The sequence below is a fragment of the Diplodia corticola genome (genome assembly GCF_001883845.1).
Source record: "Diplodia corticola strain CBS 112549 chromosome Unknown scaffold12, whole genome shotgun sequence".
Lineage (NCBI taxonomy): Eukaryota > Fungi > Ascomycota > Dothideomycetes > Botryosphaeriales > Botryosphaeriaceae > Diplodia > Diplodia corticola.
In genome coordinates, this window is record NW_017971491.1 from 90752 (window position 1) to 108259 (window position 17508).

The window sequence follows — 17508 nt, forward strand, 5'->3', positions numbered from 1 at the left end:
TGTGCCGGTTGATCAATGAAACCAATCGGAAAGGGATGAGGGGAGATGGATGGAGAAGAGAGTGTTCGAAAGGATTGAGAGCATAAATAAGGGCGGCGGTCGACGGCGAAAACTTCGCTTGACCGCGCTACAGCACAAGCGGCTAGCGCGCCAAGCGTCGGGTTTACACGGGTGTGGGTGCCCTCCAGCAACGCCAGCTGCCGGCCGCCCATCCACTACCAGCTCTCCTGCCGCCGACCCGCCAGCCTCAAGGGCTCGCTGTGCTCACGCGCCAGTGCAGCCCGCCCAATGCCGCTGCCAATTGGATTCGTCTGAGCCCGCCCTGCACTCCAGAGCCGCGCAGCAGGGCGAGGCACCGAGGCTGCCCCCACGGCCGCCAGCACGCCAGCACGCTTGCCGACCCTCCAGCCCGCGTGTCCTGATGCGCCCAAGCGTCGTCGGCCCCGGTTTTCTCCCGCACCGCCCGCAATTCTCTGCGCCCGCCCGTCGGACGCCAGACCCTTCCGAGGCACATGCTGACGCCCGCAGAAACCGCCGCCAAATTTTTTTCGAAGCCCTGGAACTCTATCCGCCGTCACTCGCTCACCGCATAGGGGCTCCTAGCGCGAGGCTGACGCCGTCGCGGACCGTGGCGCTGAGGTTGGCCGCGGCGTGCTGCACCATGCGCGTGCACCCAACGCAGGCACGCACGCACCGCTGCAGCCAAAGAGCTGTGCGACCCCGACCCAAACATTGCTCGAGATCTGGAAGCTCCCCAGATCTGCCCAGCCCACCAGAGCCCTTCCCCAGGCACGTCATTTCGAAGCCGGCCTGCCGGTCTCAGGTCAGGAGAGAAACCCATTTTTCCATCACGTGTCCTCCTTCTAGATTCGCCTGGGGCAGGTCGTGGTGCTGTAGTGATCTACGTCTGAGCAGACAAGCTTTTAATCGAGCCGCCTAATGGAAGGCTGTCTGTGCCCCAGGGCCATGCCGCTCTCCCGCCCGTGGTATGACTCCCGCCTTTGCGGAGAAGCTGGAGAGGACCCTGTCCTCCGGGACCGGTTGAAACGGTTCTCACCTGACCCATATCGTCTGACCACACCCCATACTTGAACTTCACTTCGTCCAGGTCGTTGCCGTCTCTTGACGCCAACCGTTGACCTCCAGCTGCCCACAACATGGTGTGGTGTGTCAGGACTGGCTGAACCGTTCGCACATCCTAGTGATGTCTGCTCACACTCGCGCCTGGTTGGCTTTCTCAAGCTACGACAGTGACGAGTATTCCGGTCCCTACGCTCTCTACGCCCGTAGTGTCTCGCCGGGGACAAAAAGGTGTGGAGTAACTTGCAGTCACGCACCTTTCCGAATTGGTACCTGGCACCAACGGGCCAGCAATGACCACGGACTGGCACCACGTCACTTTTCTCTTCACTTCGTCTCCTCCGCTTTTCGGCATGAGACAGCGGCTGCAATTTGGGGCGGTATGGTGGTCAAGAAAGCAAAAGGCAGATCCGCAATGTTACTAATCCCAACAAAATTTCACAACCGAAATATTGACTCAAGAGTTGTACAGGTAAGCCGCAACCACGCCACCCCAGCCGCCTTTGTTCATGCTCTGACCCGCAATGCTCCATCCCCCGCTCCTAACCATATTCGTCACTTTATGCACGTTTGTGCCGTATAGATAGATACCGCTCGAAGCGTTATCTATGTCAATCGCCTCCTGCTGGCAATCGTAGTCGCATTTCTCGCTTTCGTTTCCACCAGTGAAAAAAGTCCAAAGGCAGCCGCCATACAAGAAAAGGCTCTTGCTCTGCGCGATCCTCTCGAACAAGGCCGCTCCACAATACCCTCCACTGGAGGCATCGCAGTGCGAAAAGTCCGGATCGCTGGCCTGCAATGCATCCGTCCACGGATAAGGTGCGACGGTCCCGGAATCCACCCCCTGCCAATACGGCGTCTCCGACTGTTGCATCGCAGCGAAGACGTTCTCGGCGCCGTTGAAGTTGTACTGGTAGAGCGTGTTGTGCTCCATCGACGTGCCGACAAGCCACGTACCTTTGGTTGCCTCGACCAACAACCCCCTGCCCGTAGCAACGTTCTGGGTGTATACTCTGTCCAAGTCGTGGTCCGCCGTCCAGCCCCACATGTTCTCGACGTACGCGCTCGACCACGCCGTTAGGTGGACTAAGCCCCATGCGGCCCGGCACGGCGAATCGTCTTCGCAGTCGTATTCAACGGCCGACCCGGCGGCGCCGCCGACGCGCATGTGCGAGTTGATCAGTGCGACATCACCGAACTGATCGCCCGCCATGTTCACCTCGACGAGCTTGCAGCCTGGCAGCACCTCGGCGACGGAGAACATCATGTCGACAATCTGCGCCACGCCGACTTCGCCCGGTGCCCCGACCTGGACCATCGGTATGGGGATGTTGGGGTTGGAGAAGGTGGCGCCCTTGGCGCTGATGACGGAGGCGTAGGCGTCGCCGTAGATGCGAGTCCCGCCCGGCACAAAGATCGTGTTGCTGACGACGTAAGTGCCTGCGGGAATGTATATGACCTTACATCCGGCATACTGCGTCAGGATTGCATTGATGGAGTCCGTGTCGTCGGTATAGCCGTCGCCGTACACGAGGTATTCCGGGACAGTCTTGATATTGAGGACCTGCGAGCTATCGTACTCGCGGTATGTCGGTGGCCTCATCACAAAGTAGTTGCGACTGCTGGTCAGGGTGGAGGAGCGAGGCGTATAGACCAAGGCACCTTGCTGGTGTGAGGGATAAGGGTTGCCCTGCGTGTACTGCTCACCAGTCAACTGGGTAGGTCTCCGACGAGCAAGAATGAGGCCACTCACAACTTGACCGCGAATCCAGGTAAATGGCACATTTCCCCTTACGGCAACGTCGCCGCTTAAGGTGACAGTGTCGCCGTCGCTTTGGATGTTCTCGAGGACGAGCTGGTTATTGCCATCTACCGACGCGTAGCTGGACACAAACGTGCCTGAGTTGGCAGTATAGCTGTCGATAACCGTGAGGCTCCCTGACGTCTGGCTTCCATCGAGGCAAATGCCGACTCCGATGCACTTAAGAGCAAGTCAGAGAAGTCCATCTGAGTTCAGTGAAGCACATACGTTGATATCAAGGAAAACACAGTCATAACCTAGCATGGCCCCCGTCAGCTCAAATGTTGCTCAGGGCCCCCAGCATCCATAGGTCACTTACAATCCACGATGGCTCCAATCCCACACCCATTGAAAGTCACCGACTTGACCAGCCACTGCTGTCCGCTCAAGTCCATCCCTACGGCACCACCATTGAACGAAAGATCGTTCAAGATGATGTTGCTGTTGTAGTCAAGCTTCGTACTTCATCAAGGAATAAAGTCAGCCTGACCGATGGTCTACCCAGGGACCACATAAAAGGGAAAAGAAGAGTCAAAACACACCTCATCCCAACATGCCTTCCCCCCTTGGGCATCTCAAACCTCACCCCAGCCAACTGCGTCCCCTGACTCACCGTCCACTCCACCAACACCAACTCCTCCACCTCTCCCGCATACCCCCTCGAATCCACAACCACGTCCCTTAACCCCACGAAAAACCCATCCGTCGCCGGCAATCCCGGTTCCTTGCCGCGAATCACGTACAGCGGTCCTCCCTCTCCAATCTCTTCCTCATCCCCGCCGTCCTCATCCCTATCCTTCACGTCCTCGGTGGTGGTCATCCCCGCCGCCTCCGCCGCAGCACCGAAATCCGCCGCCACGACCAGCACCGGCGGCTCCACCGCATCGCCCACCAGCACCGTCCCGACCCACAGCTGCAGCGGCGCGTCGAGCAGGTAGCGCCCGGGCGGGACGTACACGACGGCCGGCGTGAGGGTGCTGCCGAAGGACGGGCCGCGGCCGGTCGTGTTGCGCAGGTTGGGGTAGGGGAACGAGTAGCTGCTACTACCGCTACCGTCGAAGTGGATGGTGCCCCCGTCGTCGAGGGCGGCTTGGATGGCGGACGAGGAAGGGCGGGTGCCGGTGGGGTCGGCGCCGTAGCTGAGGACGACGTTGCGGTGGATGGGGTAGCTGGCGTTGAGGGGGGTGGAGAGGAAGGGGGATGTGCCGCCGCTGCTGCTGTCCGGGGGGGTGGAGAGGTGGTCGGCGTACCACCAGGTGGAGGGGTAGGTCGGGGTGAGTGGGGAGCAGGTGGGGGCGTCGTTGGGGGTGTCCGGGGGGGCTGATGAGGAGGTTGTCGAGGTGGATGGGGAGGGCGGCCAGAGGTCGTCGGCGGCGGCGGCGGAAGAGGGTGGGGACGATGGTTCTGAGGTGGAGGTGGAAGAGGGAAGTTCTTCGGTGGAAGTGGAAGAGAGCGGTTCTTCGGTGTAGGAAGAAGAGGGTAGTTCTTCGGTGGAGGTGGAAGAGATAAGTTCGTCGGTGTAGGGGGAGGATATTTCGTCGGTGGAGGATGAAGACGGCTCTTCGGTGTAGGAGTAAGAGGGCGGTTCATCGGTGTAGGAAGAAGAGGGCGGATCTTCGGCGTAGGAAGAAGAGGTGGACCTGGAGAGGATGAATGTTTGAACATTTTTTTTATCAAGATATGCAGGCGTGAATAAGAACTTTTGCTTTGGAAGTAACTTCCATGGGCTGGGAAGTTGTGCAACGCAAGAGCGATGCGTTTAATGATGATTGATAAGAGATGGTATTTGAGAAAAGCTCTCGTATCTGGACGCAGCAATGGAAAGATGATGACGTGACTTTTGGCGAGGACAGGAATAAAAATCATACATACAACGTATCAAGTACTGAAGAAGAGGCAGGCAAAGCAACAGTAGCATCGCTCTCCCACTGTCGACGGATCAGGTTCCCAGCTGGAACGACGGCGGCGGCAACGGCCGGCGTCACGGAAGCCAACAGCGCTGCAACAAGTCCCCTCATCGCCGGTACGGTCGGAAGATCAAGCAGAGGATGCGCCCGCTGCAGTAATATGAACAGGTATTGTCCGTGCGGAAGAATGCATCGTCACAACATTTAAAGGCTGTCGCAAGGACGTTCCGGTTGCAGACGGCGACGACGACCGCTTTTCCGGCGTGGTTTTATTGTTTTTTTCCTTCTTCTTACCTGGAATTGGCAAGGGACACATGTACCAAATGCGTTTGCGCGCGGGAAGTCCACGTGGATACAAAGAGGTTGGAAGCGGAAGGGTAAAGCAGCGCTTCCCTCTCCGAGCATCCCTTGCCTCGCTTAGTTTGCATGCCTTCATTGGACCGGCTGCTCTTAGCCGCCGTAGTGCGGGAACACGGAAGGGGTTTGTGATCTCCATAGAGCCGCATCCAGGCTGGGAAGTTCTGGCCCATGACGGCCCGGCTTGGTTCTGGCTCTTGGCTTGTGTGGCGCTCGACATCCGAGCGATCCGAAATAGAAAGCCCCGAGACCCTTTCCAGGTGTTTTAGTGAGACAGTCTTCTCTTACTTGGGCCGCTATCGCGCGCAGTGGGTATTCGTTGTTGCGTGATGGTGCACGAGAGAAGGCAGATGGAGTAGTGGTTGGAAAGGAAATGGAGCTCCAGTTGAGCTCAGTCGTTTTTATGGTACGCATTCATGACTGCAGATTTCAGTTTCAGCCATTCTGTATCTTTTCAAAGTATTGGCGTGTTGATAAAATCATCAATGATGAGAGCAGAATATCCGGGTTGCCGCATTGGTTTAATAACTCTTCTCACAACCTTTGGTAGGGTCTAATCTTGCAATATCTTATGAACAGGGGGGGGTTTTTTTTTTTTAAAAAAAAAAAAGGAAAGTAGCGATAGATCGCCAAGATAGAAATAGATTTATAAATAGGCATCGTTGGCGAAAAACCAAGTCCTCTACTGAGCTGAGCATGGACTATCAGTGGTTCGCGATAAGTCATCATTAAAAGTGCTCGTACGTTGGGAAGCTGGGTATTGATCTGTTGCTAGAGAAACATCTGGTAGTTATGGGCCCTGCTAGAAGTAAGAAATATGGTGATATGGACCCCACACTATTCCGCTGAGAGGTCAGTTTCCTGATCGGGTAAGCTCTACAATCCGGCTTGACCAATTCGAGCGAACCCGACATACAGCGGAATCGTGTCGGTAAAAAAACGGCCGACGTCAAACAGCCGGCGAATTGTTGAGTTGGAGGTTTGTTACAAGCTGCCTTTCTGTTGATATCCCACTGAAAGGGGTCCTAGACAGATCTATTAAAGCAATGAGGCGGATTGCAGCCGGCGATTTCCTTATCAGCATCGACTACGGTCTCGAGCCGTTTAAGGCACTCTATTGCTGGGGGTGGGGTTCGATAGTGGGGAATGAACCAAATCGTGGAAGGTTGGGGGCAACCAGGAAGGCAAGGCCAGATTCGCTTAGTGCACTTTTGCCCCGCGGTAATCCCACATCAACACCATCAAGTCACACTTCAGGCGCGCACGTCCAAGATCAAGCGACCATCAACGGCCGTCACATTCCCACAGCCTCCATCGTTAATATTCAGTCAAGTATAAATTCATCAGTCACCTCCAAAGAAGGTCTGACATTTGTTCTTTGCTGCGATCTTGTCCCAAATTTCCTCACTTGGGACGATCTGCTCCACCTCACTTGCCTTTATGATACAGACCTCCAAGAAGTAGTCTCGAAACTCGTCGATCATTGTCTGCATTTTGTGTTTCTCCTCCGGACGTGTTTGCGGGAATACGTCATCCAGGTTCTCGATATCCCGGATGGTTTTCGACTTTTCGTCGACAATCCATTCCAGCCACTACCCTCGATAAACTTCTCCACGCCGTTGGGGCAGTTCATGTTCCGTTCCGCGTACTCATGGATATTCCGAACCAGTTGAGACTCAGTGATAGCGGTATTCAGGATGGCGACGGCCTTCTTGACGTCACCGTGCCATGTTCTCAGGGACGGTGCTTCTTCTTTCTTCAATACTTCTGGAATCTCGATCCACCTTTCGGTCGGATTTCGACACATCCCTAGCGTCTTTCCTGGTCATGAGATGCGAGGTCCTTCTGTCCTAAGAACACTGTCCTTTGGTATTTCCGGGTCGCCGGGCTCGAATTTGAAGAGTTTATCGGCTGATTGGCCGTACTCGTGTTCGTTAATGTCGTCGTAAGACGTGAGGGCCCGATACTCTTTCAACATGACTAGGCGGACACTATCTGAGGTGTCTAGCCATATGACTGGCCATGGGTCGTGGATCGATGTTGTAATATTCTGACATGTCAGGTATTGGAGGCATGTGAAGTCCGAAATGTCGGAAGCAGATGGATTCGACTAGTGTGGTGCTCAACCTTGGCCGGATTTATGGCTGCGCCCCAGAGATTTGGATTGTCAACGGTGATGTGCTTCGAGGACTCTGATCTTGATGGTGTTTCGGTAGTAGGTGCGGCTGCGGAGGGATTCTTGTCCGTTGGTGTGGGCGCTACCGTTGGCGCTTCGAGCGATGCATTTTTGGGGGCAGTGTCATGGTCTTTACGCACCACGATCCATTCGGATTCTCCTGCTGGCTGGTCGTAACGACGTTAAAGTTCTCGGCCAAATAATCACCGAGCTCACCTGCTGGCATACCACAATGGCGCCTGCGAAGTCCACCTCACTTTTCTCACGGCAACCAGCCTAGTCGCCCAACCAGCTAGCTCAGGTATCAACGCCACCAAAGAAGTGACGCGGGGCAGCGGACCACACGGCAGCAGCGGAGCGACGGTTACTCCATCTCATCAACCACTGTCTCGCGACTCCATGTGGGCGCGTATGAAATCAATCCGGGTGTCCTGGCCTTTCTTGCGATGCAAGCATCATCCAGCAAACACCATCAGCTGTTGCGCCGGTCGTCCAATATAGCTTCGCCGCCAGAACCGTCGACGCCGCCCGGTCCATAGCTCGACGTGTACCGGCAATGGTGGTGGTAGCCGCCTGAACGGGAATAAAGGGCTGATAAGGGACTTCCTGTGCTGAGATGATGGCAAGGTGGACGGGGCTGCCGTAGAGGTTTGGGGGTTTGCTGGTCCACCGGTCCGGATCGACCGTACAGCGGGAAGAACTGGATTATGTATATTATTGCCGGAACGGAAACATCAACCAAGGAGGTCGGCTTAGATGGGATGTTGGATGATATGTCCGGCCACAGATCTATTCGGACAGTTGTTGCGCGCTGGTACTCCGCATGATCATGGCTGCGAGATGAGGTGATGGTTTGGTTTAGGGACGAGTATTGAATTGAGGGTAATCATGTTACGACATAGTATATGACTGATTTTGGCCTTGAGAGGGCTCTGATGGGAAGCTATTGACTCTCTTGTTTGGACGGTGTTGTGTGTTGAAATCTCAGCGCCGAGGGATGCCTTGGACGGCTGAACAGCGCGACCGGCGGAGTTCCATCCTTGGCGCTCCGCTTCAACCACTCTCGAGCACTCGCCCGCCGATGTCCCTCTCCTTCAGAACGTGAAGGTCCAAGCTGTGAGGATCGAGTATGCAGGCGCTCCTCCAAGCAACAGGAAGTGGGCATCGCTGGGCCCTCGAACAGCAGCCAGCCAGCCCAGACCCGAGCCCGCCCACGCGGTGATGCTATCACCCCGCCCGCCATGCAGAGCAACGCACGCATTCAACAACCATGCGCTTTACTTTGCAGCGCTGCATCCGTCTCTGAGACTGGTCACACCGGCTTCATGCGCGTCAGACGCGCGGCTGTGCCCAGCGGCAACGGCCGGCGGCAACTGCAGTCGGTACGAGGCAAGAGTCTTACATCGAGACACCGATAGGTGGTCGTGGCAGAAGCCGGTCTCACACGGCGTGGATGAGCGGTTGTTCGGCGTCTCGGGTGAAGCAGAATTACCGGGAATAGGACGGGCGGGAGGCGACAGGTGTCGGTCCACGGCACCTTGGAGCCTAGAACGCGGTTGCTCTTGGTTGTCTTGCAGGGTGGGCCGAGCCGCCTGCGAGCGGCAAAGAAGAGTTGTTGGTGAAGCTTGTCGTAGACAAGCCTGTCATCTGTCATCTGTCATCTGGGGCTTGACAGCAAGATGGTGTCATGGGAAGTTATCTGAGACAACGCTGTGGAAGCGTGAACGAGGCGATTGAGTTCGAAGAAGCATGACATATCGTAGCGGAATGTCGACTTGTTGTTTTGTTGGAGTGGCAAACACATATGCCTGGCCATCGACGAGAATGGCTGAGAAGGCTCCGCACAGAGGAAGACGTCAAACTCACTGCAGCGAAGGCAATAGACCCCGAGAAGACCGCCGCCATACACACTTCTCAATTCGCACTGTGAAGAAGTGGAGAAGTCGCACCAAAAGTCGGCACCTGCCGCGTGTGGGAGTACAAGGGAAGCGACCAGGATCTGGTCAGCCTCCCTTACTCACCTCAACCAGGACCAGGAATCCCGACTTCCAGTCCAATCGTCACGGTTTTCTGCAGCCGGACAAAAATGAGCAACAAGTATCAGACCATCACCAGATTCCTACCAAGGGGCCATACTGCACAGGTCGAGCCAGCCTGTCTCAGCAAGGGCGTTCGGCTTCTTTCAGGTAGCAACCTGAGGTGAGGAAATTAGCAATACGGCAGGAATCGGGGAAAGATGCTCCGCGGGGAAACTGGGCCTTCCTGAGAGACGTGCGCGGAGCGGAAGCAGCGGTGTGGCTGCGAATGCGGAGGCGGGACTACTGGGAGCGCCGGAGCGCGCATTCTCACTTCAGCATAGTAGATGCACCACCGCGCGCGGTCCCTCCAAAATGCCCTGACACCCGGCCAATCGCTAGGTATACGAGCGAGTTGCCCGAAATAAAACAACGGCGCGCTGGTTCTACGCCTCCTCGTTATCTAAAAGTGTATAGATAAGTCTGAGCACGGCACTGTCCACATCCGGCATTGCCACAGCACCGCAACGCGTCGGGCTGCACCACTGGAAGAACAAAGTTTTACAGCGCTCATCCTTGCCACTGCTGCATCTTGTCCCTGTCTTCATTGCTGGTGAGGATTGGGCGGTAGCGCGATGCGATGGGGTGTATGATGGCCGTGTTACGAGAGGCGCGCAGATCAGATACACAACTTAGACACGCTCAATGGGGTAAGGCGGGTTCAGCGCCCTGTAGGGCACGGAGCCCCTGAAGAAAGGGTGGCAGCGCCGGCGTGAAGGGTGGATGGCATTCCTGAAGCAAGCGACAAAGCCCGGGCGTGGCGATTGGGCGGTGCCTGGATTGTCTGAAACCGAACGGCTGGAATCCACTCGCAACCGAGCAGATCTCCGACCGTTATGTCTTTCATTGTGAGGCTGACGCAAGGGCGGAGTGGGAGACGTCGTAGGGCTTGGCGTGAAGAATAGCTTGGCACCAGGACTAACTGCACCTTTGACGACGACCCGGGACGAGATCAGGCCCCGCAGTCGGCGAGGGTGCGTGTTTGCGGCCATGACTGTTTGGGACGACGACTGCGCTCCCGGACCCGCAGCTTCCCGACACAGCAGTTCAGCGCGGCAAGGAAGAAACATGGAGGCGCCAAAAGGAGCAACTGCTTTCAGTGTCATTTCCGGCCAACCTGACGGCAGCACAAGCACTGCAATTGCCGCGTCATTCTGCAACATGAGATTTGGTACGTGACAGAGGCGCAGTGCAGCTTCCAAGGCCGTCTGGAACTTGGTCACTGTGAATCGGCATCGATTATTGCTGGTGCGCGGAGTGCCAAGCTGATGGCGGACAAGCAGCTCATCAGCAGAGCCGGCTCCGAGATCCCTGGTTACGGATGGCCGGCAGTCCGGAGAGGGGCGGTGCTGATGATGATTGGCATAGTCGCCAAACACAACGGCGGCGGAGGGCGTTGGCGCTATAGCTTGGGCTGCTGCTGGGCAGGATCAGGACGGCACAGCCGGTGCTGACTACGCGCAAAACAACAATAGCGGCGCCCGGTTACTGCGGGCGCCCATCTCAGTCATCGGGCTGGCTGGTGGCGTGGCGTGGCAGGCAGTCTTAGGTGGGCAGCACGCGGACGGAGCCAGGCGATGCCGTGGATCCGGCAAATGGCGCCATGCAGGGCGCTCTGCATGCTCTGCATTCCTCCAGGTTGGACAAAGACGGTGGAGGGCTGGATGCACGCGGAGGCAAAGGGATGGAGGACGCGTGAGGAGTGCGTCTGAGGCCCCGCCACGAGCGCGGGACAATCTTGCCGTAAACGAAGGGGAGATGAGGGCCTGCTCGGACGGCCGGGGCTCCTTCTTGCTAGGTGCTGGAGCCGGAGAGCCCTGGTATTTGGCCTCGGGGGAGGCCGCTGGGCCAAGAGCGGCTGCGCGATATTCGAGACGGCGCGAAGACGTCAAGCGTTCCGCGCTCAGCGGCCAAGTAATTGCGCTCAGTGGCCGGTGCTCCGCTTCGCCCGCGAGTCTTGGAGCTGCCTCTGGCGCCGCCAAGGGCCGCAGAATGGCTGGGCGAGCCGGGACAAGCACTCTGGCAGTGGTGCGACAAGCCGGCTGACGGCTGACGCAGGGCGCTTGTGAGCACGTTCTGGGGCTGCAGGCGCTGAGTCGCGGCGGGCGCGGCCGACCTGACTTGCACGACGGGCGCGGTGAGGGCGCTGGCACGGCGCTGGCAGGGCGCTGGCAGGGCGCTGGCGAGGGCGGCCGCGGGGCCGGGATGGAGTCGCGGGCGTGAGGGCTGACAGACTTGAGCTGATACGGGGCGCGTGGGCGAATGGGCGCGATGCAGGCTGCGACGTGCCGGCGGAGCGACGCGCTAGGCAAGTTGCAAGAATGCCAAGAGCCATGGCGCCCACGGGTGCATGGGTGCGGCCACTTCTCGTAATGCAAAGCGACGCAACGCGCGCAGAAGGGGGCTGTGCTGCCCGTCGGCGCCCGAATGGATAATTAGCCGGCGCCTGCTCCAGCAGGGCTGCTTGGTCCGACGCTGCGCCAACGCCCCCAGCTGTGCCGAGAAGCAGCGGACCAAGTCCTCCCCGCCTGACCCGGCACGCCTAGAAATCTCAAAACGCCCGCACGCCCCAGCCCTCAGTCCTCCTCTCCCAAGCCCGGCGTGCGACGGCACGAGACTCTTAACTCCCAGATTTCCGCTGTGCCCAAGAGCGCGACGAGCGCCCGCCTTAGCATCTCTTCCAAGTTCCCGCCAGCCGCGCCTGCCCCTCTTTGCCCTTTTTTCCCCCAGCGCTCAACCCACGCGCTCTGTGCTTCCGCCAAGCCAAGACTCGACGACCACTCAACACCACCACCGTTCTTGGCCATGTCGGCCATCGCTGAGAATCCCTCTGCCGCGCCCGCTCAGGCGCCCGCGCAGTCGGCGAGCACCCCCCAGCAGCAGCCCCAGCAGCCCGTCGCCCAGGCACAGACGCCCGTCCAGCCCCAGGCGCCCGCGACGCCCACCACCGGCGGCGGCGACTCGCTGACCTGCCAGTGGCAGAACTGCGGCGAACGCCTCAGCACCGCGGAGCTCCTCTACGTGCGCACCCCGCCTGCGCCCCAACGCCCACCGAGCTAACACGTCGCAGGACCATGTTTGCGAGCGTCACGTTGGGCGCAAGAGCACCAACAACCTCAACTTGACCTGCCAGTGGGGCAACTGCCGCACCACGACCGTCAAGCGTGACCACATCACCTCGCACATCCGCGTCCACGTCCCGCTGAAGCCGCACAAGTGCGACTTCTGCGGCAAGGCCTTCAAGCGTCCCCAGGATCTGAAGAAGCACGTGAAGACGCACGCCGACGACTCGGTCCTCCTGCGCTCGCCCGAGCCCAACCGCGGCAACCCTCACGGAAACGGCGGCGGCGGCTACCCCGGCCAGGCCGGAAAGCGTAAGTTCATCTCTCGCAGCGATGTTCCAGCAGCACCGTGACCCCTTTCCCTCCGTTTCTTGGTTCTAATACGTCTGGCAGATGTCGCTGACTTGCAGGCGCTTGCTGGAGCAGCGAGCGGCTTCTACCAGGATGGCATGGGTGGCAACTCTGCCTATGGCCACCCCGGCACCGCCGCTGGCGGCGCCTTCTACGGCAACTCGCAGACCAACTCGGCCTATGGCCCGGTCTATTATGCCGTCAACCACCAGAACATCCAGAGCGACTACGAAATCCGCAAGAAGGCGACCTTTGACGCTCTGAACGAATTCTTCGGCAGCGTCAAGCGCCGCGAGATCGACCCCACGACCTACTACGATGTTGGCCAGCGCCTCATGGGCATCCAGGGCCAGCTCCCGCTCCTCGCGGGCTACGGCGGCCCCGAGTACCACGCGCAGCCCGCCATGGTTTCTCCCACCGGCCACGGGCCGACTCCCTCGCACCAGTACTCGCTTCCCATGCCGAGCATGCCCAATCTCAGGACCAAGAGCGACCTCATCGACGTGGACCAGGTTCTTGAGCAGCTCCAGTCGACCATTTACGAGAACCCCAAGCAGGCTGCGGCCGCTGGCGTCGCTCAGCCGGGTACGCACTATCTCCACTCTGGCTTCAACTACCGCTCGAGCAACTCGCCGCCGGGCAGTCACTCCCAGCAGCCTCAGTCATCCCACGCCACCACTCTCGCGCCCCTCTCTGCGCCGGCAACTGAAACCCCCGCGCTGACTCCGGCATCGAGTGTGATGTCGTACACTTCAGGCCAGTCTCCCGGTTCTGTCCACTCTGGCCAGACCATCTCTCCCGTGTCGCGACCAAACATCTCGATGTACCCGACTCTCCCATCCGTCAGCGCCATGTCGGACATCGCCGGCAGCTACCCGGCAACCAGCAACGCGCCCAACCTTGCTCCTTTCGACTCTGACGGCCGCAGGAGATGGTCGGGTAACCAGCTGCAGAAGTCCCGCCCGTCGCGTGACGAGGATGCCATGGACGTTTCAGACAACGACTCGACTCCCAGTGCATCACGACGCAACTCGGTTGACCGCGACGGTCTCCGCAAGGACGTCCACAAGCTCGCTATCCAATCGCCTCCTCCGCTTGATCCGTCGCTCCGTTCTCCTGGTGAGCAGTCCGAGGCTGCCTCGGAGCACCAGTCTGAGCAGGGCGCTTCGGAGCAGGACAACGAGGCTTGGGTGCAGAACATGCGCATGATCGAGGAGCTGCGCGCGTTCATCAAGGTCAAGCTTGAGCGCGGCGAGTATGACGACGAGCACACGGCAGCAGTCAAGCAGGAGAGCGCGGAAGAACGTGGCGGCCCCGCTGGTGCCGGCATGTCGGAGGAGGAGCGCAGTCTGTATCCGGTCCTACGAGCTGTGCAAGACAGCGATTAAGGACGCCGTTGCTCCAAAAGTTTACGTGTATTATGATGCTCGGGTACGGAATGGAACCGCATTCGCCCCTTTCCTAAGTTCTCGTGGATGAGATTTGCGGACTCCATGCTACGGCTGGAGCAGAGGCGATGCCCAGGTGCAGCGAGGAGCCTCACTCGTTTTCCTTTCCTATGTATTTCTTTTTCTCCGGAGTCAAACCAGGAGTGGCTGGAACTGGGTGGAGCGGACTGGCAGGAGTATCTTCATGTGCGCCTCTTATGGACAGGCTTGTGTCGAGGCGGCTTTTATTTTTTATTGCTGGCTTGTGCTTTGCGACTGCCGCAGTCTCGATACGCGCTACTTAGATATCTATGGGCAAGGTCATGTTGTTCACTATCAAGTCTCGATTGCCTCGATGCGTCTGGTGACTGCCCGGGATGCGGAGCGCTGGGCGCTGCAGGCTGGTGCCGAGAGTTCCGCTGAAGGAGGGCGACGCTGGCGGGGGAGAGAGGCTTGGCCGGGGTTGACATCATCGGCGGCAAGCGAGCGCGGGAGGCCGGTGCCAGTGCTATCGCGCCACACCCCACACGGCCGCCCAGACATTGCTCGCAGTGCTTCTCTGACCACGACTTTATCGTAACTGCCGCCATTGTGCCATCTGCCGATCCGCGAGCGCGACCTCTGTCGTGCCCACGCCCCCAGGCCAACGAGTCAGACCCGACCTCGGTCCCGAATTTCGTCTTGCCTCCGTTGGGGAACTGCGCCGGCAACCTCTCCGACAATCTCCAGATCCTGCTTCAGAGAACCCATCGCCCGCCCGCAAGCCGTTCCACAAGGCCGCCAGCTCATCACCTCATTCACCACGCTCCTTGCTGACGGTGCGCCACTACGGTATCCGGCATACAAACGCCTGGCACCTGCAGCCTTCGATATTGCCTCGCCAACCCGACAAAGCGTGCGCCCTCGCCGTCACCTGCTCGGCCAGCAACATCGCTGCCCAGACCGACGGCACGGCCAAAGCAAGCCCCGGAAAGAGCTAGAGCCTATCCGAGCCTAGGTTTCCACACCCATACCCCCAGTCGTCTGCGCGGCGGAGAGAGCACAACCTCTTCCTGACGACGACATCAGTCGAGAGTGGCCGCGATCATATCCGGGGAGACTTTGTTTTTCTGAAGTTGTCTTTTGTTTTTCCTTTCGTGCTCTTTCTGTACTACCGATTTCCGCTTGCCGTAAGCCCGAAGGAAGCTCTACGGACAACCCTGTCGTGTGCCGTGCATCAACAGCTACCCGCGCTCTTACGAACGAGACGTCTCGTTCGATCTAGGAGAGAGCAAGACATACGTTCAAAAGTCACATTACAAGAACAAACAAGCAAGGATGTGGGGACGCGGAGGCGCAGGTAATATCCAGCAGGCCGCAGAGGCCAACAAGCAGCGCGCATCGGAGGTGAGTCCTGTCCTAAGCGCCCGGCTTCTCTCCCCGTTTCCCATTCCTATTCTCGTCTGTCTGTCTTTGTGTGGCGCTTGGTCCCTCTGGTATACTCGACCTGCGTGGCTGTGCGACGCTGGTGTGAGCTGTCAGACGGACGAGCCAAGACCCGCGCCTAGCTATTGCCCACGTTTCTTGTCATCGACGTGGGCCTGTCATGTATTGGGGCTGTTGTGCACACCGCGGTGGGTCGGACAGCGCTACAAGCGTTGAGGGACATTGAAGGTCTTGCCGCCGGCGGGGGGGACGTCACAGGCCTCTCTAGTCAGCACAGCCGAGTTACCTCTTCCGTCCATCGAAGTCGCACAGAGACTTAGCTTGTACACTCACCCTCGGACCAACCACAACCCCCGCCGGCTCGCTCTCCCACTCGACCCAATCACCTCGCTTCCTTCTTGCCGAAGAACAAACAAGGCTAACCCCATCCAACCTCCTCCCACACACAGACCCAAGACCTCGAAGCCGCCAACCCAACCACATCAGCAGCCACGGACGACTCTGCCGCCGCCGCCAACACCGCCGCGGCGTCACAGGAATACGCGCACATGGGCCGCGGCGGCGCGGGCAACTTCTACTCCCCCGCCGCCCTCAGCTCCACCGGCACCTTCGTCAACGACCCCACCACCGCCAGCACGACCAACCCGTCCTTCTCCACCGCCGAGCCCCCGCCCGCGCCCCTCTCCAACCTAGACTCCAGCTCCAACTGGTGGAACACGGCCAAAACGTCGTCGTCGTCGTCCTCCCCCACCACGACCACCACCCCATCCGCTCCCACCTCGAACTCGACCACCACCACCGGGACCTCCTCCACCACCTCCTCCGTCCCCGTCGCCCGCACCGGCCGCGGCGGCGCCGGCAACTACGTCTGGGGCACCGCCGACGTGAGCGAGCGGCGCGCGGAGCAGATCCGGCGCGAGTGGGGCGAGCTGCGCGAGCGCGAGCGCGGCGTCCGCAAAAAGGTGGCCGAGGACGTGGAGCTGGCGGTGCCGAAGCCGCCGTCGGCGGTGCTGGGCGGGCCGGGCCGCGGGACGAATGGCGGGGTGGGGAGGGGGGAGTGGGAGTGAGTGGGAGTGACTAGTGAGTTTTGGGTGGGTGCTGTGTATGTATGTCGAGTAGGTGGTTGGTTGGTGGTGATTGGTGGTGATTGGTGGTGGTTGGTAATTGATGGGTGTAGCAGGCAAGGGGTGGTAGGGAGGTAGGTAGGTAGGTAGGTAGGTAGGTAGCAGTAGACAAAAAAGTACGGTGGCCGGTGAGAAGTGACTAGAGTAGATGAAGTCAGGTCGTTTACCGGGCTGGGAGAGAAGAACCTAGTGAAGGTGGTTTTTTTTTTTTTTTTGGTGTCAGGTTAAAGTTTTAGATGAGGCTAGGAAGAGACGGTTGGCTGAGATGGTAGACTCTTTTGGCATGTCGGTCTCTGATGCCTCTCCAGACACGATAGTGCCGAAGGGCCGGCTGGCAGCTGTATGTTTGGACGCGGGGGGTTCAGAGTGCCGGCCATGTAGAAACGCATCGTCCAACGTCACGCAACAATCGAGAAAAACCCACGTGTTTGGTTCGTATTGATGTTTTCGATTTCTCCGTCTATATGGGAGCCACCATCCACATCAACCGTGCGCCCGTGTTTTCCCACTCAGATCCAGCCAGACCGTTTTTTTCATGTCCCTTTTCCCACTTTTTCCTCACTGCAAAGCACACCACATGTCCCCGATTTCACTTCATGCCCGAAATCCCGATCCGATTTCCCGTCTCATGAAACTCAAGCGAGCCGTATCGGGGCCATACATTTTGTCTTGCAGCGTGATGTTTGCAGCACATCTTTTTGGGGGGGTATGTGCAAGAATGAA

General features: G+C 58.8%; 3 protein-coding genes across 3 annotated transcripts; 2 read left to right on the forward strand and 1 right to left on the reverse strand.

Annotated features, from left to right (window-relative positions):
* Window positions 1–1537: 1537 nt before the first annotated feature.
* On the reverse strand, window positions 1538–4899 carry BKCO1_1200028 (exo-beta-protein; the record flags this gene model as incomplete). The annotated part of the gene is made up of 6 exons (XM_020270698.1): window positions 1538–2779; window positions 2834–3061; window positions 3110–3138; window positions 3201–3343; window positions 3424–4521; window positions 4754–4899. 6 exons carry the CDS (start codon window positions 4897–4899, stop codon window positions 1538–1540), a joined length of 2886 nt encoding a protein of 961 aa, XP_020132472.1.
* Window positions 4900–12201: 7302 nt separating this feature from the next.
* Window positions 12202–14197, forward strand: BKCO1_1200029 (ph-response transcription factor pacc rim101; the record flags this gene model as incomplete). The annotated part of the gene is made up of 3 exons (XM_020270699.1): window positions 12202–12417; window positions 12467–12770; window positions 12852–14197. The coding sequence occupies 3 exons, from the start codon at window positions 12202–12204 to the stop codon at window positions 14195–14197; spliced, it is 1866 nt and encodes a 621-aa protein (XP_020132473.1).
* A 1356-nt stretch (window positions 14198–15553) lies between these two features.
* On the forward strand, window positions 15554–16728 carry BKCO1_1200030 (uncharacterized protein; the record flags this gene model as incomplete). Its single annotated transcript, XM_020270701.1, has 2 exons — window positions 15554–15622; window positions 16111–16728. 2 exons carry the CDS (start codon window positions 15554–15556, stop codon window positions 16726–16728), a joined length of 687 nt encoding a protein of 228 aa, XP_020132581.1.
* Between the last annotated feature and the right edge of the window lie 780 nt (window positions 16729–17508).